Consider the following 23,552-nt stretch of genomic DNA (forward strand, 5'->3'; position numbering starts at 1 on the left):
GCCCTAGCTCTAACATTAGGAGAACATCTGGTCTTCCAGAAGACCAAGGAGCCAGGCAGGGTGGGAAGGGCTTGGAGGTGGCTGACAAAGCCAGGGGAGAGCTTGAGGATCAGGTCCAGCTGTGCTTGAGGATGTGGCCCTCAAGGAGTCCCCATGGTGGGGGCATAGGAGGGCAGGAACGGGTCCTGTGAGGAAGAGGAGGATCCCATCAGGATGGAGATACCAGAGTACTACATGCAGGGAGGGAACTACATGGACATTTCTAGGCAACTTCATCCTTTTTCCCCATCAGCGTGGGGAAATGGGATCCCAGTGGGATTTCAAAGAACACATAGATGCTCTTAAGCACTTTTTTCCCCTCTCCCATGCAGCTGCACCCCAAATTGGCGCCTGGGGAGCTGGGAAGGGCAGGGCAGCACTTCAGCCAAGGCATTGCCACCCCTAGACCCCTTCCCCCAGCAGCACCTCTGCCTTGCCCCATCGCATGGGGGGGAAAAAAAAAAAAAAAGTAGCCATGGGTCAATATTTGGGTTTTTTTTATTAAAATATTGTTATACCAAGTGGAATGCTACAGCAATCTCGGTATAGGGCGGCATAACGAAACAGCCAGGTTTACATTTAAATACTTAAGATAACTTAAAACGCACAAACAAGAACTCATCATCTTTGGCAGGAAAAAAAAAAGTTCACAGCACGAAAAAAAATACTTAAAAAGAAATACCAATATTAATATAAAATATATTAAGTTGTGGGGGTTTTTTTCCTCTTTCATAATTTTTTGTTTGTTTATTTTCCACTTTGTAAACAATGCACGAGAACCGAACGCATTTTTTACGTGTCTGGGAAAGAAAAATAAAAAATGCAGTTGTCCAGCAAATGCACGTTTGAAGAAGAAAGAAAGAAAGAAAGAAAAAAAAAATATATACACGAAGGCCAAGGACGAGAAGCGTCTGAGCTCAGAGGAGCGAGACGCCAGCGCTGGCTATGGGCAGAAGCCAGCTGCCAGTAGCCGGGGGCTGCGATGGTGGGATGAAGCCAGGAGAGGGGTGGCGTGTCCCACCCCCTCCATCAGCTGTCCTCGGTTCGCTCCAAGCGTTTCGCCTCCAGTTTCAAGGGGGGTTCTCCTCCACCTTTCATTCCCTTGATTATCATTTTCTCTTTTGCTCCACCACCGCTCCATCCCAAACCGCTTGCCCGTCTGTGATAAGGCCAGAGGCGGGATGCAGGTGACGGAGGTTTGGGGCTCCCAGCGCTTGGCTTGGCCACGTGGATCTGGGCAGTCGATGGGACCCACGGAGGATCCTTCCCAGCTCTGCCCTCGCGCAGAGGGTAGAGTTTGGGCGAACGGAGAGGGATTTTCCAGTTGGAAGTCAAGCACCCGGGTGGGTGCAAATGGCCAGACCCAGAGGTGGGCTGGCAATGGAGCCAACCATGGAGCAGATGGGAAGAAGCCCCCTGCCTCAGGAGGGCAGAGAGGCGGAAACGATAAATACATTTGCTCCCGTCATACAAAACCTGGGTGTATTTACAGGGGAGTCACGAGGGCCTGTCACCACGGTGAGGTCCCCGGGCTCCAGCGCGCCCCGCGCAGCTGGGGACACATGTGGGTGCCAAGTGGGCACGGTGGCCCTTCCACATGCGGGGGCCACCTGCTGAAACTGGCCGCGGGGATGCTGCTGAGCTCCAGGCTCATTCCTCCTTCCCGCAGGCTCCTCTGTCCCAGGCAGGGCGGCAATGCCTGTGCGGCAGGCAGGGAGGGTGGAGGGGCCAGCATGCGGCCCCTGGGTGGCTTCAGATCAGGATCTCCACCATGTCGGACAGGTCCGGGGCTCTGGCAGCAGCTGAGCTCTCTGCAAGGAAAGAAGGTGAGAGCTGGAGGAGAGGTGAAGGGCATCAGCATGGCGCCCATCCCACCAAAGGGCCAGCAGCAAGTGTGCCACTGGGCCAGCGTCCCCCAGGGTGTTCACAAAAAAAGCTCTGCACCTAAAAAAGTGACGAGTGATTGCAGGGACTTGAACCCACCAGACTCAACTGGGGCCTTTAAAATGCCTTATAAAAATGACCGAAGCTTGTGCACAGCCCGTCTCCTGGGTGCTAAGCCCACACACTGAAGCACCCCCAGCTCTCCCCCATGCCTCCCCAGGGGGACTCACCCAGCGCACCGGCTGGGTGCTCGGTGCCCTCGCCCTGTTCGCTGCTCTCGGCCACCCCATCCGTCTGCGTGCTGCCGTCCTTGCTGCCATGCTTGGAGTGGGAGGGCAGGGGAAGGGCAGCGGGTGCTGCCGCCCCTTCGGCGGTGGCTTTGCCTGCTGGAGGAGATGCCATTAGGGATCGCCAGCTCCTCCGGCCAGTCCCTATGGCTCACCGGAGAAATCCCCACTCCCCAGGCTCTCTGCTTCCAAAACCGCAGAGGAAATTGGAAGCAAATCCTTGCTGCCGAGCAAAGGCAGGGAGCTGGCAGGTGCCCGTGCTTACCTGCAATGCCCCGGGAGCTGCCCTCGGCCAGCCGGTCACTCTGGCCGGCCCCTGGCCAGCTCGGGGCGGCAGAGGCAGCGAAGATGGAGGGCACAGACTTCGCTGGCCGCAGGGAGCCCTGGAGGGCTTTGCTGGGATCCCTCCGTGAGCGCTGCTGCAGGACCTTGATGACGGCATCCTTCTCCAGGATTTGGGCATGAAGGGCTTTTAACCTGGAGAGGAGAAGAGGCAGAAGTTGGGAGAGGAGCCGGAGGGGGAGAGGAGGATGCGGGCCCTGCCCAACCAGAACACGGCACAAGCTTGTCTGGGAAAACACCTCTGGCAAGGTGGGACTACCTGTTCTCCATCTCCTGGTGCTTGTGGCTGGCCAGGAGGAGGTCCTCGTTGAAGCTGCTGTTTGGCGAGTGCCGTGGGGAGTGGCTGATGAGGGTCGTGTCCCGCTGGGCGGCCGCAGTGGCTGCAGCGTCCATGGCAAACTGCCGCATGGTGCACTCCTCCAGGTACTTCTGCTCCCACTTGGTCATGTCGGCCTCCAGGGCCAGGATCTTCTCCTCCTTCTCCCTCAGCTGCTCGGAGAGTGTGTGGGCACTCAGTTCTGGCATCCCCCCGCCCACAGCACCTGCCTGTCTCTGCAGTGGTAAAAAAAACCCCAACAAAAAGAGAGGATGAGGAGGTGCTGGGAGGATGCAGCACCCACTGCGGCTCGCCGGCACCCACCACTGTGTCTCGCCGGCACCCACCTGCTGAGCCCGCAGCATCTTCAGCTCCTGCTCCAGGCGGGTACGGAGCCGCAGCTCGAGCTGCTCCCGCTTCTCGCAGGCGGCCTGGAGCTGGCCCAGGGCTGCCTGCAGCCGCTCCACCTTCTCCACGTAGGCGCGCTTCTTCCGCAGCTCGGCCTCCGCCTTGGCCGCCCGCGCCTGGGCACTGCCCAGCGCCTGCTCCAGCAGCTCTGCCCGCCGCCGCTGGTCCTCATTGGCGCTGCGCAGCAGGGACACCTCCCGCTCCAGCTTCTCCTTCTCCTGCTGGTGCTCGTAGCCTGCAAGAGAGACCCCAAGCCTCAGCCGAAAAGGCTTTGCTGCCCTAAGGCCGGTCCACAAGGCCCCACGGAGGGGGGTCTTGGCTCCCCAGAACGTGGCCGTGCCGTCCCTCCCCAAGCACGCAGGGTATATGGGGGCTGGTGGCATCCCAGCCACCCAGGCAGAGGGCTGAAAGCCTCCACTCCAGCCCAAATTTTAGTTTGTGAAGAGTAAAAGCTGCCTGGCGTGAATCCAGCCACCTAAAGAGAATGGGATGCAATTCCTCCCACACAGCACCAATACCGTGCGTCTCTGCTAAAGTAACGGATTTAGGTGTATTTTCCCAAAACAAAGCCCAGGCCTGCGCAGCTGCGAGGTGTAGGAGGGAGGGAGAGAAGGGCGGCTGGCGCGGGCGGGAGTGCGGGCTCAGTGTTGGAAGAGCCGGCTGGGCGGCAGGAATGCAGAGAATGCGGGTCACGCCGCCGGCCGGCCGGCCAGGATTAATGGCTTGAGTCCAGCGCCAAGAGCTGCTCCATCCTCCCCGGGGAAGGCAAGAGCTGCTGCCCGCCACCCACCTCCTCCTCCGCCACCCGCCTCCTCCTCCGCCGAAGGGGAGCGTGCTGAGCCCACTGCGTGCTGAGCCCACCGTCCGGGTGCCTCCAGGAGCCAGGCGAGGACGGGCATCCCCCGGGACTTACTCTGCGCCAGGAGTTTGGCCACGCTGCCCTGGTTGCTCTCCTGGCTTTCCTGGGTCTTGCTGGCCAGCTGCTTGTTCGCAGATTCCAGCCGCTCTGGTCCAAAGGCAATTAAACCCAATTAAGATTTAAATGCAAGATTTCAGCTGGAGGAAGTGGGAGAAGCCTGGCTTACCCTGGAAACACCGCCGGGGGGGAAAAGCCAGGGGACAGAGTGTGCCCGTGGGGATGGGGACACAGAGGGTCCCTCACCTTTCAGGTCCCGGTTGAAGTCCTGGAGCCGTCGCATCTCGCCATCTCTCTTGTTCCTCATGGCTTTCTCCAAGGCTTCCCGCTTGGAAGACGCCTTGACGAGGTTTTCGTAATCCTCTGAGATGCGCTGGATCTCGCTCTCCAGCTGGGGCGGAGGAAGGGACAGGCCAGGGTTAGATATTCATGGAATGAGGAAAGGGAGATGCTGGCCAAAGCTCACTCAGGTCACTCAGCCCAACCCAAGCTGCCAGAGGAGCTCAGCACACCCATGGGACCCCCCCCCCCCCCGCGGCTGACCCCCAGCGCACGTTTTGGGGGGAGGGGGAAGAATTTTTTCTGCCTTTCTTCTTGCAGAAGAGTCCCTCTGCAGGTTTTGGCTCTGCCATAGCCCGGCCGGCAGGGAACAGCCGCCCCTTGTACAGAGCCGCACAAAGGGCTTTCTGTGGCGGCTGGGGATGGGGGGGACAGGCGGAGGGAGGAGGGCACTGGAGAATGGGCTCCTTCTCCCCAGTCCCGGCTGCCGCGCCGCTGAAACACAGCTGCTCGGAGGGGAACAAGCCGCCGGAGGGAGGAGGAGAAGGGATTAAAACACTAAAGGGGGCGAATTTTCACAGCAGCTGGTTGAGCATCTCCGCGGGCAGGGGGGACACAATGCCAAGGCTGAGGGGCTGCTGCCGTTCGCTCACCTTCTGGATGCGGCTTGCCTTCTCGGTGCAGCTCTCCAGCTCCCGCCGCAGCTTCTCGGTCTCCCGCTGGAGCCTCTCGTTCTCCCGCAGGACCGCGTCTGCCCGGGCCAGGCGGCTGCCAGCTGAGACTGCCTGGGCGCTCACCAGTGCCTCCACGCCGGCGGGACCCAGGGCTCCCGGGCAAAGGCTGCCTGGCAGCGGCAGGAAAGCGGTGGGGACGTGGGTGGGCAGCACCCTGCAGGGAGGGAGAAGGATGCTCAAGGGGGCTTCATGGGGAGGGAGAGCCGACCGCATCTCCGGCATCTCACTGACCGCACCAAACCCACGGGCCAAGGGGGTATCAGTGCCTCCAGGTCACCCCAAAGGAGGAGGAAGGATCCAGGAAGCACCTCTCCTGCTTTTCAGAGCTGGATAGCATTTTCTTTCTAAGAGGTGCTCATCTGAGCACCCTCGAACACAAAATAAACCCTGTCTTGCAGGGATACCTTCACCTGACAGCTCCAGGACCTGGCCAGTGGGCCAGGATGGGCTCCCAGCCGCCCACACCCACCCTGTTGCTGGGGATGCTGCAGACCGATGACAGCTCAGCAAAGGATGCACCTTGGAAGCCCCTTATCCTTGGTGTCTGGGCAAAGCAAGGGCTCCTGGCACGGCTCCTCACCACCAAACTATTTATATGTCCTCGCTATATTTGGAGGAGCAGGGCCAGCCCAGCCGCCCCTCGCGTTGCCCACTCCAAGTTCCTCGACATCCCACGGCCGCCTTGAGCACCCCAAGCTGGGTGGCTGTGCACAGCCCAGCCCTGCTCTGTCGCGGGCTGCCCGCCAAGGGCCTGCATTCCTGCGGGATGATATAGGAGCGAGGAAGAATAAATACATCTTCCTCACAGCTCCCCTTCCCCTCTTTGTTCCCTGGAAGGAGAAGGTTTTCCTGCTGGAGATGCTATCGCTCTCTGCCTGGATAGGTCAGGAGGTCTGGAAGCAGCGTTCACCCTCCCATCAAGCCTCCAGTTCCCTTCTTCCCATCATTTTCCACACTGGAGGAAGTTGTTTCCAGTCCTCCTCAAATGCCAGGCAATGCCCAGACCTCCGGGCCTCCCAGACCTCTCCGTGGCCCTCTCACAGGCAACCTGGGGCTCTGCCAGAGGCGTCAAGCTGCCAAAGGGAAGGGCCGGAGCTGCCCGGCACTGCTCATCGCCTCCACAAACTCCCCGGCACCAGCCCAGGCTCAGCTCAGCAGCAGTCCCACGGCACCGGCAGCTAACCAGTGCTACGTGGACCGGCTCAGGAGCACGGGTGTGGGTTTCCATGGAGCGGGGAGCGCGTTTGCCTTCCACCCTGCCCCATGCCTGTTCCACATTTAGCAGTTTCCTGAGCTGGTTCCAGCTCCTAAATTAACCCCAAATTCCTCCCAGTGCATGGCAAGGGGGCAGGGTCTGCAGAGGCAGCGGGAAGTTTACCACCAGTTGGAAAAACCCAACTGTGCCAAGAGAAACTGGGGAGAGGAGAGGACCAGAAGGGTCCGCACAGAGCCCCTCGGGCTGAGCTGGACCTGGCCCTGCGAGGATGAGAGGTTCAGCAACAGCTGCCCCAGGTCCCCCACTGCTCTCCGCATCCCGCATCTTCCGAGCATCCATCCCAGCTGCTCCTGGGGCACTGCGGCTGGGAGGCCCCCAGCAGGCCCCCCCAAAAGCCGGGTCCAGGGGCTACACGTTACCTGATTTCGGGATGCTGATATCCAGGGCCTTCCCGGGAGCACGGTTGGGGTTCGGCCAGGTAAGCGTCCTGGGAAGGGATGACGTAGGGATACTCCGGGGGTGGTCCCCGTGGCTCCGGCCCCTCTGGGTGCTGCCCTCGCAGGGCAGCGAGCTGGTGGTGGCGGGAGAGCTGGGGGTAGCTGTGGGAGGCGCTGATGGGGCTCTGCGCTTTGGCCCCATTCCTCTCCAGCGACATCCGCATCAGCCGCTCGCTCAGCGACCGCACGTGGCCGTGCTTCAGGTCCTTCAGCCCCTCGTCGGGGCGGCGGGTGCCGCTCTCGGCCCCGCGCGGACCATTTTCCCCCCGCTGCCCGCCCCGCTGCGAGGCGTAGTACTGGGAGTGCGCCTTGGCCTCCTCGTAGGTGGGCAGCTCCTCGCCCTTGTGCAGGGGCTGGCAGAGCCGATGGACGCTGCTCTCCAGGTAGACGTGGTCGGAGTGATGCTCCTGGCCCTGCGGCTCCTGCCGCGCCGACTGCTGCACCATTTGGCTCTCCTCGGCGCTGAGGCTCTCCAGGGAGGAGCGGGGGCTGCCGGCCCCCCCGGGGCCCCCCCCGCCGCGCAGGGCCTGCTGCTGGATGGCCAGCAGCGTGCGGTTCTCCGTCAGGTTCCCGTAGCGCAGCTGCTCCTGGATCAGGCGGTGCAGGACCGTCCCGTTGGACTCCTCGGCCGTCCGCATCGCGGGCAGCGCCACGGTCCCACCGCGGGGGCTCAGCGGCGACCGGCCACGCCGAGGCACCTGCGCGGGGAGAGGCGCGATAAGGGCGGCCCGGCGCGGGCGGGGGGCAGCGCAGGCCCTGGGGCCGAGGGGCTGCCTCCAGCAGCGGGGCCCAGCACCGGGACGTGCCGGCGGGGCCGAGCGCTGCCGCCCCCATCACACCCACGGCGGGGGGGGGCCGCTCCCCACGGCCCGAGCGACGACCGGCGCTGCCCCGGGGCCAGGGGAGGCGGGCGGGACACCCCCCCCCCGGCCGGGTGGCGGTGGGGGCCCCGGCGGGCGGCACTTACCGGGGCATGGCGGAGCGGGGCGGCGGCGGTGCTGCCCGGGGAGCGCGGCGGCGGCTCTGGGCGTCCCGCCGGCAGCGGGGGCCGGCCCGGGCGCTGCTATGCCCGGAATGCGGGGCCGGCCCGCCCGCCCCGCCCGCCCCGCCCCGCCCCGCCCGCCCCGCGGGGCCGCCGGCAGGGGGCGTGCGGGGGGCGCGGGGCAGCTCCTGGGGCCGGCGGCTGCAGCCCCCGCGCTCCCGGGAGGGGAGGGACGTGCAGCCCCGCTCCCCCGTCCCCCCCCTCGCCCAGAGCCTTCCCGCGACCCCCGGCACGCCGAGCCCCGGGGGTCCCCCCACGGCCCCGGGGACGAGCAGGGATGCCCGGGGCGCTCGGCTCGGGGGCTGCAGGGGGGCCCCACGCGCGGCCACGGGGGGTTGGGGGCTGGGGGGGCAGCAGCGGGGGGAGGGCGGGGGCCGATGTGCGCCGCGGGCGTGCGGGGGGGCTGGCAGCTGCGGGGGGGCTCTGCCCACCAGCTGTCCTGGAGCACAGACACCTTCCCCCCCCGCTCGGCTGCTGGCGGAGCCGCCCCATTGTCCGTAACACCCCGCCAGCCCCCCGGCCCCCCCTGGCCCATCTGCTCTGCCCGCAGCCCCCTCGCCTCCCCCGGCTGGGGGGCGCCTCGCCACAGCCGCCCCGGCAGCTCTGGCCTGCGGAGCATGGGGGTCACCGCCTTCGGACGGCCCCTGCCCCTCTCCCGGCCTCAGTTTCCCTTCTTGGGCAGACGCCGTCCCAGCGGGGCCGCCGTGGGGCTTGGCCATCCGCCGCGCCGGGGACACGAGGGGGCACGAGCCCATAGGGCCAAATTCCTTTTCTCCTTTCAGCGCTCAAGAGCCTCAGCTCAGCTTTGGAGGACCCCCAACCCCAAAGCACAGGACACAAGCCCCCCGCAAGCCCCCCGCGCCCAGGGCTGCCCATGCGGAGCTCAGCACCGAGGCCCCGAGGTGGCAGATGGCCGAGGGCAGGCGGCGAGGCAGGTGCAGGGGAAAATTGCTAATTAGCTCCGGCACATTAAGCTCCTATTCTTGTGAGGGGGGAGCCGGTATCTTCCAACTGGTGCAGATCTGGAGGCAGGTCTGGGAGGGGGACGGACACGGTGGTCTCCCCTCATCTCCTTGCCTTGCTGCTCCTGCTGGCGTGAACGCTGCTCCGGGTGGCATCACCCCGGGGAGACCCCAAGCACCACGGGATGTGCTAGCAGTCTAGGGGCTGCAGGCGCAGCTCTCTCACGCTGGGTTTTCTTCTAAAAAATGGGGGGAAGCAGGGGGGATAAATCCCCGACGTGTAGCAGGTAACAGACTCCAAGGCAGGGAAGCGTGCAGAGAAGGTGCACGGGGAGGAGTCGGTGCGTGGAGGAAGAAGAGCGCCGTGTTACAGGCGCAGAGATGAAGGACACGGCTCTGGCGTGGTCATGCTGGATTCAGGCTTAACAAAGCCTGACAGCATCCCCACCCAGGCAGGTCCTGAGCCTGTGCTCAGCACCGGGAAGCTCGTCAAACAGTAACGGGGCTCAAGAAACAAGTTTTTCAGCACAGTTTTACCAGTCACAAGTCAAATCCTGCCTGGCTGGAGTTTCGGAGGTGGGAATCAGCCCCAGCCCCGTGGGTATGGGGGAGATCCTGAAAACCCAGCGAGGGTCTACCCTCTTGTGGGGATGAGAAGAGGGCATGGCTCTTGTCCCTGTGTCACCAAGCACCAGTCCAGGCCCAGCAGCAGCTGGATAGATGGACGGGCAGATGGATGGACGGACAGATGCACTGTTCCAAGATACCCCAAGCCCAGCAGCAGCACCTCTGAAGGCTGTGTGTCTGCCCTGCTTTTTCCCGAGGGGATGGGGCAACCCACCCTGAGCCCCCCGGGAGCCAGCCCAGCTCCCCTGGCAGCCAGGCCGCCTCTCCCGGCTCATCCACCAGCCTTATCTACACCTGCGTCATCCTGCTTCCCTCCTTATCTGAACACTGCTCTATTTCTGGCAGCAGGAAACCCCTCCTGGGCTGGTAACACCCCTTTGGAAAGTGATCTGAAGAGTTTCCTCTTTTTCTTTCTAATGCTGGAGGTAGGAAAAGCCTCAACCTTTTTGTTTTCCCCTGGAAGAGGCGAGACAGCAGCCGGCAGCCCTGTGCCGGGCCTGGTGGGCAGCAGGCAGCGGCAGGGCATGCCGGGGGCTGCCCACACGGACCCTCTGCCCATGTGGGAGGGTGTGGGTGGGCAGCCTGGCGGGGGTCCTGCCGTGGGGCTGCGACTCGCAGCTCCATCGTCCCCTGGAGCGGCAGGCGAGCGCAGGTGCCGCTGTCCCAGGCTCCCCGGGTGACACATGGCTCCACAATGCCAAACCCTCCCACTGACCTCACCGCCGAGCCTTATAGGCGAGGCGTTGGAGCGAGACGAATGAGCCAAGAAAATACTCGCGGGATGAGATCACCTCGGCTGTCTTCACAGCTCCCGAAATGCCTCGGCCGTGCCGGATAACCGGGCGTTGCAGGCAGTTGAAGGTGCCTGCAATGGAGAGGAGGTGCGCAGCCAGCTTTAGGCTGGGCTCAGCACGTTCCCCGGGGTGATGGCTGTGGTGGTGAAAGTGTCCCCCAGCTGCCAAGCCCTGCTGTGGGCTGCAGGGTGCTGAACTCCCCAAACCACTCTGTGGCGATTTGCCCTATAAAGCTCCCTCCAGGTACCTGCTTCTCTCCCAAGCTCCTGATTCAAAGTGCAGCCAGGTGGGAAGGAGGGCTGGACTTCAAGGAATCACACAAGCACCTTTCCTGTACTCCTTCCCAGTGCCAGGGTCCGTGCTGGGTGCAGGGCAGGAGACCCCCTGGGCTGCCCCCTGAAGGTACCGGGATGCTGCAATCCCATGGGCAGGCAGCAAAGGCAGCACCCAGGCTCTTCCTTGCCACCCAGCATCCCAGCTGGGCGCTCCAGTCCTGGCGACACCCCCACAAGATGCCAGGCCTGATCACGACTCCTCTTCCCTGTCCTCTGATACTGGTTTCTCTCCAGCAGCTTGAAATGGGAGTCACACCATTTTGGGGGGTGCCCCAGCTCTGCCCCCGTGCGGATGTGTGGCCTGGGGTGCTGCTGTGCGATGGTGGGAACCCCATTCCCATGGCTTTTCCCAGTGCCGCAGCTCAGATGGGAAACACTCCTCAACCGGCTGGGGAGGGCAGGGGGGGGGCATGGGGTCCTCCTGGCTTTTGCCCAGTCCCCTCACTCTTTTTGTTGCTGCTTCATGAGCTGTTGACTGATACAGCTCTTCCTTGGTGGAGGAAGGAGAGGAAAGATCCCTTCCTGCCCGGGGGGAAGCCCAGACAGCCTGGGGTGGGGGGGGGGGGGGGGGGGGGGAGGGCTCAGCTGAAGCAATATGGGGGCCAGGGTCGGTGCCGCTGCAAAAAGGCAGATGGGGACAACCCTACAGGCAACCATCCCCCGAGACACAGCTCCAGCACTGCCTCTACCTGCCCCATCACTCCAGGAAAGAGCCAGCTGCCTCCATGCCGTGCACATCTGTCCCAGAGCCGGAGCAGTGAGACTCCCCCTTGTTTGGGGGGGATGCTGGGTCTGACCCCAGGTGAGGGTCACACAGGGTTGGCAGTGCTCCTGCTCCCTCTCCACACCTTGTCCTGCATGCTCTCCCCCTGGGGCAGGGCAGGACTACCTGCCATGCAGCTGGGATATCCCAAAACTAGCACCTGGGTAACCCAGGGGACATCCCTGCTCCCCACTAAAGGTACTTTTGCCGCAGTTGTCCATCAATCAGACACCCAGGGAGGTGATGCCATGCACACATTCACAAAGCCCCTTCTCAGGAATTTGGGGCAGGGAAAAGCATGGTTGGAACCCCCCCGGACTGCTGTTCAGCCACAGGATAACACAGATTCATGACAGTCAGGGATGCGCTCCTGGGTGTGCGCGCTTCTTCTGCAGTGCCGCAGCTTCACCCTCCTGCCATCCCCGCTGCTGGCTCTGGCTCCAGCAGCCACTCAGCAGGACCAGAACCAATGCCCAGTGGCAGGGACAGCCCCGAGCCTTGCCTGGCCCTTGGGAAGCTGCCACCAGCAAGGAGACATCGAGGCTGGATGCCCCTGTGCCCCCCAGCCCCGCCAAACAGGCAGCACGGGCCAAACCCTGTCCTGAAGCAGGAAATGCAAGGGACAATGTGCAAACCTGTAACAAAGCCACGTGGCCATCAGAAAGGGGCTGGGACCCTCCTCCTCCTCTTTTCTGTGTTTTAAACCCCCTGAGTCATTTCCATTCCTGGATGTTAAATTGTCCTGTACTGCTTTCCTTTATTTTCCTGTTTCCTGAAAGGGGTTCACTGTTCCTGAGCTGCGTGCCCCGGCGCGGTGGGACCCAGGGCTTTGGTTTCAGTCGCCGGCATCCACCAAGGAGATGTCGGCAAGAACAAAGGTCAAGCACGGCCGCCCACCGCAGCCCAGCAAGATGCCAGGAGCCACCAGCCCCAGGGGACACGGCTCGGCATTTCCATAGCAGAGCCCTTCACTGTTGTTTGGCCACGTTCTCACATTTGAGGCATATTCACTCTTTCTTGAGAAATGCGCAGCACCGGGTGTGATTTCCTTCCCACAGGAGGGCTGGCAAGGAACCCCCCATGGCTCCGGCACTGCTGGGAGGAGGGGACGGCTCCATCCCCTGCCCCAGCGCTGGGTGGGAGCCTGGGGTGACACAGTGTCACCTGTTTGCACACTTGTCTCTGCTCTGGAGTGCCTCCAGGTTGATGTGGCCCAGACTGGATCCTCTCCAGTCTGTCCACATCTTTTTTGAAATGTGGGGGACCAGCACCGCAGGTGCAGCCTGACAAGCGCTGGGTAGAGTGGGATGATCACTTTTCTGTCTCTGCTAGTAACGCCCCTGCAGATGCAGCCTGGGATCTGCCTTGCCTTCATCGCTGCAGCAGCTCCCAGCTGGCTCCTGTTCAGCCAGGTCCACCAGGAACCCCAGGTCCCTTTCAGGTGCTTCCCAGCCTGTACTGGGCTCGGGTTCTCTTGTCCCAGGTGCAGGACTTTGCACTTGTCTTTATTAAGCTTCATTCCGTTCTTGCTAGCCCACTCTTCCAGCCTGTAAGATGGCCCTCCCTTCTGGCATGTCCACCTCACCACCCAGTATGGTATCGTCAGCAGGTGAGGGCGCCTTAAACCCCATCATCTAGATCATTTATGAAGATGTGGAATAGTGGGGGGTCCAGAATCGATCCCTGGGGGACCCTGCATGTGGACAGGCTGCCAGCCAGAGTCAAAACCATCGGTCACCACCGTCTGAGCGCAGCCTGTGAGCCAATTTCCTACCTGTCTCGTGGACCACCCATCCAGTCTGTGTCTTGCCAGTTTGCCAAGGAGAAGGCTGTTGGGTGCTGAGATGCAGCAGGATTTCAGGAGGTTGGCAGGAAAAACCTTGGTAAGAAATGGCACCTCTTTGACAACCTGAGGAGGAGGCAGAGGTCTGCAGGAGAGCAGCCTCCAGCACTTCCCTGGCTGAGGACTCTGCCACCATGCTGCCTCCTGTTCACCTGGTCTCGTACCAATTAATACAGTTACTCTGTATTAATAAATTAGATGTGGCACGGGGAGAGACAAGCTCTGTGTCACCACTGGGAACAGTGCCAGCTGCATCCGAACACCTGAGCCATGCCTGCGAGCTGGCTGTGGTGAAAACACAAGTGAACAGTGTGCCAGACATGAAGGTAACACCTTAATGGCACTGAACGTCCCCTGGCATGATGACAGTGCGAGTGTCACCGGGCTGGTCACTGCTAATACATGGCTGGATTACTCGGGGGCTCATTACTCAGATGCGGCTGCAGGCAAAACCTGTGTGGACACAAAGTGGCTGGGAAACATCCCTTGACTCCCTTGTCATGAATTTTTGAGCTTCTCCTGTTGCACATGGTGATGGTAGTTGTGAGGGAAGCTGGGGTGGCATCAGGACAGATGTGGACAGGGGACAGCGAAGACCATCTCTCTATATAGCTCCCTCCAGCCCAGCGAGTGTGCAGAGGAGACACAGTTGAGGCAAAGCAGGGTGTAAAGGCGGAGGGTGGAGCAGCAGCAGCTTCAAACCCAACACTGTCTTGAGAAAGGTGCGACAGGGATAGACACACAGGCCGTATTGCCCCTGGTCTCGTCTGTCAGGGGGACACGGACGAGTGTGGAGAGATGGGCTCAGGACCCATAACTAGCACCTGGTTATTAGCCAGAAGGATAAACAGAGTCAGGGCCTCAGGAGAAGTTTGTCCAAGAGCAGGGAGACGCTGCAGGACTCTGCCCAGACTGTTACAGCTCCGTGTGGCAGAAATGCTCTTTCTGTACTTCAGCTCCTGGGAGCCGCCAGCAGCCACGCCGGCTGCCTCAGGCAGGGACATGTGTCCCCAGCACTCCCATGCCGCTACCTGTCCCTCCTCCTGTGGTGCAGCTGGTGGCCATACAGACCCTCCTCAGCTGCCTGCTCAGCTGTGACACTATGCATGAGCGCTCTGTTCCTGGACCTTCTCATCCTGGCAGTGTTCCCCACCAGCACACAGCACAGATGCTGCCTCTAGCATTGGAGAAAAGCAAAGCAAAGAGTGGGAAGACCAGGACTTGAAAATGATGGGTACTGGGAGTCTTTGGTGACAAGTTTCTGCCAGACTCCCATGCTGAAGGTCGTCTTGCTTATGGCAGTGAGTCTGTGGCGGGTCCTGTGGCTGGCAGCCTGCAGCTCTGCTCTATGAGCCAGCTTTTTTGCCAAGTTGAGCCTCCTCTGGGAACATGGGGAGGTGGGGACAGGTCCACATGTCTGCCCTGCACAACACAGCATTGGTTCAGGAATCCCACAGCCCGCTCTGGCCAAGGACGGTGCTGGCACGCAAGTTCAGTGTCACAAGAGCAATAGCTGCACTAGCTGGGGCAAACTGGAGCTCCTCTGGCCAGGATGCTGGAGCTATTTTTGTTGTTCTGGAGGTGACCTGTTCCTCAGAGCTAACTCGGCACCCTGTATCACATACAGGCAGAGCCTCTGGCACCTGGAAGCCTCCAAGGGGAATGTGGAGATGAAGCCCAAGTGCACCAACACTGGTCTTCTCAGCAGGTCCTGGTCTTCTCAGGAGGTCCTGGTCTTCTCAGGAGGTCCTGGTCTTCTCAGCAGACTCCCCTTTTACATTGTCCTGGGCCCATGTCCTGGAGGAGTCTTCATCCGTGCACGGCTAAACCTCACCCTTCCCCAGCCCGGCCAAGGTGGGAAGGTTACGCTGGCCACCGAGCAAAGACCTGCAAGTGGAGCCACATGTTTTAGCTGTGTGCTCAATGATACAACAGAAAATGCCTCTGAAGTCCCGGCCCTCTGGAGCATTTCCTTAGCTCGCTGGAATTTCCGTTTATTTCTTCCTCTCCCAGGCTCTTACCGAAAACCGGTGTCGCCACATGTGTCTCCTGGGCAGGCTCTGGAGCGCGGCCAGCTCTCCTGGTCCCCCTCTCAGGTCTCTCACCCATGTGCCGGGCATCTGCAAGGAGCAAGCTCCCCAAGGGTGTCAGCTTCGCTTGCCCCTTGATTAATCACTGAAGGCAACTCTGCCAATCAAGGAAAGATTTACAAGGCAGGCAGGAAGCTCTTGTTTTTACAGGAGTGCCTCAAACACACGAACACAGTAGGAAAAGCAAACATTCCAGGCATACCAAGGGATCCACGGGATAAAAATTCCCCAAACAGCCCAGATTAAGATACTTGGCGGCACATGGAAACACTAAAACCTGGATTCAAGGGTTTAGTTGTCTTATTTAGCAGAGAGCCCTGAGCACTGCATGGAACAACCTGAGCTGCATGGGAACAGCCACCCTGGAGGGGCAGGGAGAGGGTCAGCAGCAATGCCCTCCGTACAATAAAGGTCAGGGCTGGCCCCCACCCCTCTCCCAGCTCCATATGGTCACCAGAGCCTTCTGGCAGCGTTTGATGTGAGTTTTCCTTTGGAAACGCTCAGCCCTGCTCCTTAGCACGTCGGGCAGGGGGCACTGAATCAATGCAATGCCAAAGCTGAGCCCGTCGGAGCAGAGAGCGCCGCTGTTCTGACCCCAACTGCCGAGCCCCCTGGCCGGAGAGCAGCAGTCGTCATGCGGAGTTGATACCCACCCATACCTCCCATCCTACCACAAAACCCGCTGAAAGTGAGTGGGAACACTCCCATCCTCTCTGGTCCCAAATACCAACCCAGCAGATGCAGCAATGCCCCTGCGAATGCTTGCCCCCACTGAAATACTCCTCGAGCCTCATCAGTGTTGAATGAGAAGAGAAACTGGCAGGCTAAAGCAGGTCTGGTCCCACCGGTGGGTTCAGCGGTTTCTACAGAATAACCTGTCTCCTGGGCTGCTTGACCCTCTCACTCCCTGGCCGGTCCCCAGATGCCACGGTCTGACAAACAGCAGCAGTATTTCTCATTTATGGGGTTTCAAGGGACCTGCCTTTCTAGGCAGGAAGGAAACAGCACTTTGGTTTCTTTAAAAAAAAACCAGTCCAAATGATATGCTTCCCCTTTCTCTGATGCTCTTTTGAACTTCCATTTTTTCAATTTGAAATCATTTTTCAAGGGAGTTCACTCTTTGGCTGTACTTCCCAGAACTTGCTCCTGTTTGTCAAGTTATCTGTGCAAGGAATTCACACCTGTGCAGTTAGTCCTGACTCTGTGTCGAGGGATAATCTGAACTCCACATCAGGCTCAGAATCTCTAGGTAAAGAAGAGGAAGAAGCCCTGCAGGACAAGAACACAAGAAGGCTCAGGAATTTTCGTAAGCCAGAAATATTTGCTCTTCTGAAGGGATGAGATGCCGCATAAAGGCTCCTTTTTCATCTTTCTGTAAAACACCATAACAGAAAGTGGAATTCGACCTTGCCTAGTTACATATGGGTTGTCCACTTCTGCTCCAAATCCAGCTGCCAGTGGCAGGACGCTCCGGCTCCCACTCACAGCCAGACGGTTTTGGGAAGAGCGGCAGAGGGGCCTGACAAGGAAATAAGTCATCTGCTGAAAGCGAGAGTTAAAGGGAGGCACGTGCTTGAGATCATTGAATCACAGCGTGGTTCAGGTCAGAAGGGGCCTTAAAGATCAACCCTGCCACGGGCAGGGTCACCTTCCCCTGCACCAGGGTGCTCCCAGCCCCGTCCAGCCTGGCCCTGGGCGCTGCCAGGGATGGGGCACCCACAGCTGCTCGGGGCAGCCTGTGCCGGCGCCTCGCCGCCCTCGTTGTAATTAATTAATTTCTTCCTTATATTAATCTAAATCTCCCCTCTTACAGTTTCAAACCATTCCCCTTGTCCTGTCACTACAGACCCTGGTAAAAAGTCTCTCTCCATCTTTCTATAACCCCCCTTTACATATCAGAAGGCCACAGCAAGGTCTCCCCGGAGCCTTCTCTTCTCCAGGCTGAACACCACCACCTCTCCCAGCCTTTCGTCCCAGGAGAGGTGTTCCAGCCCTCGGATCATCTTTGTGGCCTCCTCTAGACCCACGCTAACAGGTCCACCTCTTGTGCTCGGGGCCCCAGAGCTGAATGCACTAATTCTCCTAGAATACAATCCCTCCTTTACACGCTCAGCAAGCCACCCGCTGTGCACTAAGATGATGCAGATTGCCCTGAGGGTTTATCCCGAATTGCAGCCCGTGCTGGAGCATGAGCGGGGCTGCCTGCCCCAAAGGCTTGCCCCAGCTCCCCTCCTGCAGCCCCAGCTTTCACAGAGCTCCCTGTGGACATCGTATCATTACTGCAAGCAACTTCCTTGTGCTCTTCCTTTTCTTTTCTGCCTCTGTTCATCACCACCCAGTGCAGCAGAAGTCCAGGAGACCTTTCAACAGCCAGCTCACAGCTGGGACACATGAATGCATCCTTCAGAGACTGGTTTTGTCCCAGTAAATAGGATTGGCTTTCATGTGTGGCTCTGCATTTCTGTGATCGTAAGTGTCAGTACCTCTGCCCTTCCATCTAGCACCAAGTTTAACCTGCTTCCACGTCACCTTTCCCAGCAGGATCCTCCTAAGTGGCCATGGCTGTGCTGAGCATGCAACCCTTCCCCAGTGCCTACCAGCACCTTCCCTTTCCGGGCCTTTTGCAAGTGCTCTGAGGGTTCTAACCTAGCAATTCATATCCGAAAATTTCAGCATCTGCTTAGAAAAAAAAGGCTGGCTGTGTCTAGGAACCTTAACGTGGCATTGCAGGGGCATGAGTCACCATCTCCAGTGTTGTTTTCTGTGCCATGGTATTTTTGTTTGCCCTCCACCACAGAAGAATGACACAACTCGGCTCGCTGCATGACAGCAGCACCTGGCCCACTAGTTGCAGCCCCATCTGGTTAGGAAAAAGTAAATAAAGTCACACCGTGCAGCCGAGGAGCCATCCCAAGGGAGATGGCCACAGTGCACACACCACTCAGGCCAGCGCCACGCGGAGACCAGAGGGTCCATGAATCCAGCAGCCGCTGACGGAATGTGATAAAAGAGTATTGGATCCAGGAAGCAAGTGGCCAAGTGTAACCGCTCGCTTGTGCTAAGAGAGAGTCAGGAATAAAGCCCCAGAGCACCATGGTCAGGAGACACAGCGGCAGGAGGACCACTGCTGTCACCCGCTGGGCAGGCTGGAGCCCTCAGCTAAGCACTCTGTCTTTGAACCAAGACTTTCCAAGGTGTCAGTTTGCAGCCCTTTTCCAAACATGGTTCAGAGTGGAGACACCTCTGGGCTCTCAGCATCTCTCTGGGCCTCCAGCATCAAGTTGCCTGCTCTGGGCATCACTGCTGCCCACCCAGGGCCTGTTTCCTGGATGGGAGCACATGGGGTCGGCGGTGGGGAAATATTAGGGTAGGTGGGACTTCCCATCCTGACATCAAAATGGGGTTAGGAGACCTAGCCAGAGTGCTTCAGGTGCTCTCTGCCCTGTCTTGCCCTCCCATCCCTTGCCTTCCCATCTCATCACTTGCTTTCCCTTACTTTCCTTTACCTCACCTTCCCTTCCCATCCCTTGCCTTCCCCTTCTGCTTCCCTTAGGCAAGATGACCCAGCTGCCCTGAAGGTACAGCAGGACAGGGGTGAGAAGTTCCTGTGGCCACCACACCTCCAGGTGTGTTGAGTGGGCGCTGGGGATGGCACACCAGTCTCCTCTTCTGATGCATGGGCCCAGGCGCTGCGGCAGAAGTCCGGCTCTCTGGGCTCGGGTGGGAGGGCGGCATCTCGCAGTGTGAATCCTGCCCTGCTATAGGCTGCCTCATGCCAGGAGGATGATAGTGGAAAGCCAAGATCAGGTCAGATGGCGCAGAGCCAAGATCAGACAGCGCACCGGTGGCCGGTGAGATGATGTGCCATCTCCACACAAGCCCCTGCCATGGCAACGGTGCTGGGAAGCTGAGGGACCCCTCTGCCCTGCACTTCGAGTCCTCCTCCATCCACAAAGTGGTGGAGATGGCGGTGTCCCTTCTGGGCAGAGTGACAAGTGACACCACAACACAACAGTCCCTGGGGAAGGAGGAATGTCTGGGAGGTGTCAGTGGGCAGGTGAGAAGAGAGGGGTGAATTCAGACCTGCCCTTCTCAGTTCAGCCAGGAGGTGAGTTCATGCTCTGAGATTTTACATCCTGAGTAAGACTGCCCAGACCGACGCTTGGGTATGAGAAGGAGCCTGTCTCCTGGAGGGGCCATTTTAGGGCAGAAAGCAGAGACAAGCCGTGAGGTCCTGAAATGCAGGTCATCTCTGCTCCTGCAATGTGCTGTGAGGTGCTGCGTTCCCACATGCACGAGGCTGCCCAGCCAGGCACGTCGGAGCAGCAGGCGCTCGGGTGAAATACACCCCACCGGCTACGACGCACCGTAAACACGGGCACAAACGGGCTGCTGGACAGAGATGTGCTTAGAGCTATTCCCATCCCAAGCAGGAAACTGAAAGGGATAATACCCAGCGAAGCTGTGAACTTAACCTTCAGCTATGCAAATTACAGGGAACAAAAAATGCAACCAATGTGAACTAGTATTATAAATGTACCTTAACTACAGGCACCGCATTATAATGCGTAACCTTGCTGAACCAGGGCAGTGGAAAAGAGCGAGCAAGTTTCAGCCTCAGAGCTATCTGGGGTGAAATGGAAGCTATTTTTTCCAACCGCTTCTGCTGTCACATGCGATCCCACTTTGATAGTGACTGCACAAAATGGGCTGACCAGCTAAACACACGCGAGTCGTAACACGGCTATGTTGACAAACTGAATCATATTTAGTGGGATGATACCCCAGGCAAAGACTGGTGAGCGAGCGACGTGAAAGCATCAGCAAACGTGTGCTGCCGAGACTCGCAGTGCTGGTTTGGGAGCGCCAAGCTCCAAACCCACAGGCCAAGCCTCTATTTGTAGGCACTAAGTGAAAGCACAGGCGGCAGCAGCAGCTTTTTAGGGTGCAGAGCCCAGAGCCATGCAACGACAGGGATTGTAACTGCTCTGAGCTAACCTGGCCCCTCTTGGTGTTAGACCCAGGGTGTGGTGGGGAGAATGGGGAAACGTCCCCTTTGCAAATGGCTCTGTGCCACCCAGACATTGTCCTGAACACATGTAAAATAATGAGATTTAAATGAAAAATTAAATATATTATGCTTTATATACCTAAAATTAGATGTAGATCTAAAATAACCAATCACTCCTCTAGCCCCCCAAATTAATTATTCTGCGGAATTACTGTTATGTCACTAATTTGAAATATGCTGCTTCAGCATCCAGGTATGTGAACTACATTGCTTTCACGCTGAAGCTGCTCTAAAGGCAGAGACGTCAGGTAACACACAATTAATAAGACTAGATTCTGAAAATAGCTGCGTTTGCTATTGGGTTGGAGATGGGAAAGAGGTAATCCATGTGTATTTAAATGGCCGGTAACAAGATTCTGGTTTACATGCACCAAATGTCATCATTTTGAGTACACATCAACATACTGAGCAAGAAGCTGAAAGGCATAGTAAAGAATTAAGTCATGAAGTTAACCATCAGCTGCAAAAATTACAGGGACTGAGAAATGTAACCGATGTAAAACCACACTGTAAAGACATGCTGGAGTTATGACATACAGCCTCTTGCACATCTAGCTGTTACTATATTTTCCTTTAGAAAACCAAACCGAAACAAAACAGGAAAATTTTGCTATAGACATGACAGAGAAGGGGAGAAAAAGCTACAAGAGGAAAGATTGCCCAGTCCGGTGGCATTAATTTAACAGAATTCTAACTTCTTTACATATCTGGTTATTGATGTTTTAGAGATCACTATAGTCTTCATACTAACATGACTTACAGAAGAATCAGACCATGTAACTCTATGTTAACTGTCCTTTTATGTCTAGGACAAACCCTTCAGGCTGCAAAGGTCATACAGACATCGGATGAGCACTGCAGCCATGCTGACCCTGCGCTCACAGCACAGCAAAGCACACACAAAGCCATTCCTACAGATGTTTTAGAATCCTTTAAAAGCATTAAAATCACTGTCCTTACACTGTCCTGGTGAGGATAAGGAAGTGGTGTTACCAGGAGGCACTGAGGAGCTTGCTTAAAACAGCAAACTCTATTCCCAAGAGAATTTCTGTTATCTTTTTTTGAACCCTAAGACTTCTCCTGAGGTGGGCTACGCTGCACAGCAGAGGAAACCACAGCTGGGGGGTTGTGCTTTCAGAGAAATCTTCCAGCCCCACAGGTCCAGAACCTCCTGGCTCCACGCCTGCTCTCAGGGTGGGGGTCCCAGGGCAGGAGACAAGCATTGTGCCTGCTCCCAGCACTGTGCCCGCTGACAGGGCAGCGAGCCGTGCAGGGCAGCTGTACGAGCCTCGTGTGCAGTGTCTGCCTTAGGGGCAGGGAAGACCCCTTCCCCAAAGACCATCCTTACTCCTTTCCTAGTTTGTAGGATACCGTTTGGTGGGCTTAGCGTTCTGGCTTTCCCTCCCCATAGATTTAGTTGTGGACAAAACCAGCAGGAGCGTTGCAGACAAGTCTCAGCTTCGCACAGCTAAACTGTCAAAAACCTCACACCTTTACGCAGGAATTCAAACAGCCACTCTGCAACCCCTCCAGATCCCGGTTCCAGGATTCAGGTAGGCCCCACGGACCGCGGAGAAGGAACGCGTGGAAAGCGGGCTGCGGCGCCCCGAGCCGGCGCAGGGCTGGCTGGGCACGGGGCTGCCGTGCCCTCTGCTGGGCTGCTTCCTCGGCCGGCCCGGCCTGCCGCCGGCCCGCAGGGCTCGGGCATCTTCCTCAGCCCAAGCCCCGAAGCCTAAGCGGAGTCGTAGTTAAGTTCCTGAAGTAACGAGGAAGGGAGTTTTAATTAATCCAAACAGCATCGCTCAGGCTCCCTGCGGGCGTGAAAAGCCAGCAGCCCTCCGGCCACAAGGGCTGCCCCGGGTGATCGAACCTGCCCGCTATCCTCCACAGCTCCCTCCTTTGCTTCCCTTAGACGTGAAAACTCTTCATTTCTTTCATGAGGAAGCGTCTCCCCTGCAGCAACACCCGCAGCTTCCCCCGCTAATTCCCCCTCCCGAGTCAACACCCGCAGCTTCCCCCGCTAATTCCCCCTCCCGAGTCAACACCCGCAGCTTCCCCCGCTAATTCCCCCTCCCGAGTCAACACCCGCAGCTTCCCCCGCTAATTCTCCCCTCCCGAGTCAACACTCGCAGCTTCCCCCGCTAATTTCCACCCCAGAGCAACAACCGACAAACGCAGTATTGAAAAAAAACTTCTTTACTAGCGGGGCAGGACGAGGGGCTGCCCGGCCGGCCCGCCGCGCGCGCCCCGAGGCAGCTCGCGCCCCGAGGCAGCTCGCGCCCCGAGGCAGCTCGCGCCCCGAGGCAGCTCGCGCCCCGAGGCAGCTCGCGCCAGCAACCGGCCCGCGGACCGTTGGGCCCCTGACATCACAACCGGGCCTGCCAATGGAACGCCGGGACCACCGGGTTCAGTTGGGCTTCGGCCATGGCTCAGGCGGCTGCGGTGCTGAGTGCGCCCGGGGTCCCGATGGCAAACCGCCGGCGACCTAGGTGGGACAGGGCTCGGGAAACACAGAATTCACATCTCCTGAACACAGCGGGGGTAGGAAACAGGAGGCGGCGGCCGGGCGCACGCCGCCGTCGGTCTCACCTGCCCGTTGTCCCTCGGGACGCGGAAGGCACCTGTGGGGGGGGGGGCAGAGGGCCTTTCCCCCGAGGAGGTAACGGACTCCCCTGCCAGCGGAGCCGGCCAGGACCGCGCAGCTCCCCGCCTCCGGGCCGAGCTCCGCTCGTGGTTTCCGGGGGAAAACCCGCCCATCCATCCGGGGCAAAACCACTCACGCCGCCGCAGGAGAGTACCAGGGGCCGGGCTAGGACGGGATAGGGCGGGCTAGGACGGCGTGGGGCGAGCGGCAGAGGATGGGCCGGGCTAGGATAAGACAGGACGGGCGGGGAGGCAGAGGATGGGCCGGGCTAGGATGCTAGGATAGGACAGGACGGGCTGGGAGGCAGAGGATGGGCCGGGCTAGGATAGGACAGGACGGGCTGGGAGGCAGAGGATGGGCCGGGCTAGGATAAGACAGGACGGGCTGGGAGGCAGAGGATGGGCCGGGCTAGGATAAGACAGGACGGGCTGGGAGGCAGAGGATGGGCCGGGCTAGGATAGGA

The 23,552-nt window shown here is 59.3% G+C and overlaps 1 protein-coding gene across 3 annotated transcripts; it reads right to left on the bottom strand.

Annotated features, from left to right (window-relative positions):
- Positions 1-519: 519 nt before the first annotated feature.
- AMOTL2 (angiomotin like 2) lies at positions 520-23,328 on the bottom strand. 3 transcript variants are annotated; one of them, XM_055817351.1, is made up of 10 exons: positions 23,035-23,328; positions 6,841-7,616; positions 5,125-5,359; positions 4,439-4,583; positions 4,190-4,282; positions 3,216-3,511; positions 2,812-3,104; positions 2,476-2,687; positions 2,154-2,306; positions 520-1,850 (listed from the first exon to the last, which is right to left on the bottom strand). In XM_055817351.1, the coding sequence occupies exons 1-10, from the start codon at positions 23,200-23,202 to the stop codon at positions 1,792-1,794; spliced, it is 2,430 nt and encodes an 809-aa protein (XP_055673326.1). In that variant the 5' UTR covers positions 23,203-23,328; the 3' UTR covers positions 520-1,791. The 3 variants fall into 3 exon arrangements, with proteins under 3 accessions (XP_055673326.1, XP_055673325.1, XP_055673327.1); XM_055817350.1 differs by having other exon boundaries at positions 2,154-2,309; positions 23,035-23,327; XM_055817352.1 differs by lacking the exon at positions 23,035-23,328 and adding an exon at positions 7,886-8,003 and having other exon boundaries at positions 2,154-2,309.
- Between the last annotated feature and the right edge of the window lie 224 nt (positions 23,329-23,552).

Source organism: Falco peregrinus, chromosome 12 (genome assembly GCF_023634155.1).
Source record: "Falco peregrinus isolate bFalPer1 chromosome 12, bFalPer1.pri, whole genome shotgun sequence".
NCBI classification, from domain to species: domain Eukaryota; kingdom Metazoa; phylum Chordata; class Aves; order Falconiformes; family Falconidae; genus Falco; species Falco peregrinus.

Coding starts and splice junctions, on each gene's coding strand:
- AMOTL2 (XM_055817350.1), bottom strand. CDS start 23,202: ATGGGCGGGTTTTCCCCCGGAAACCACGAGCGGAGCTCGGCCCGGAGG. Junction 5,360..6,840: donor TATCAGCATCCCGAAATCAG/GTAACGTGTAGC, acceptor CCCTCCCTGCAG/GGTGCTGCCCACCCACGTCC. Junction 1,851..2,153: donor GCACCCAGCCGGTGCGCTGG/GTGAGTCCCCCT, acceptor CTTTCCTTGCAG/AGAGCTCAGCTGCTGCCAGA.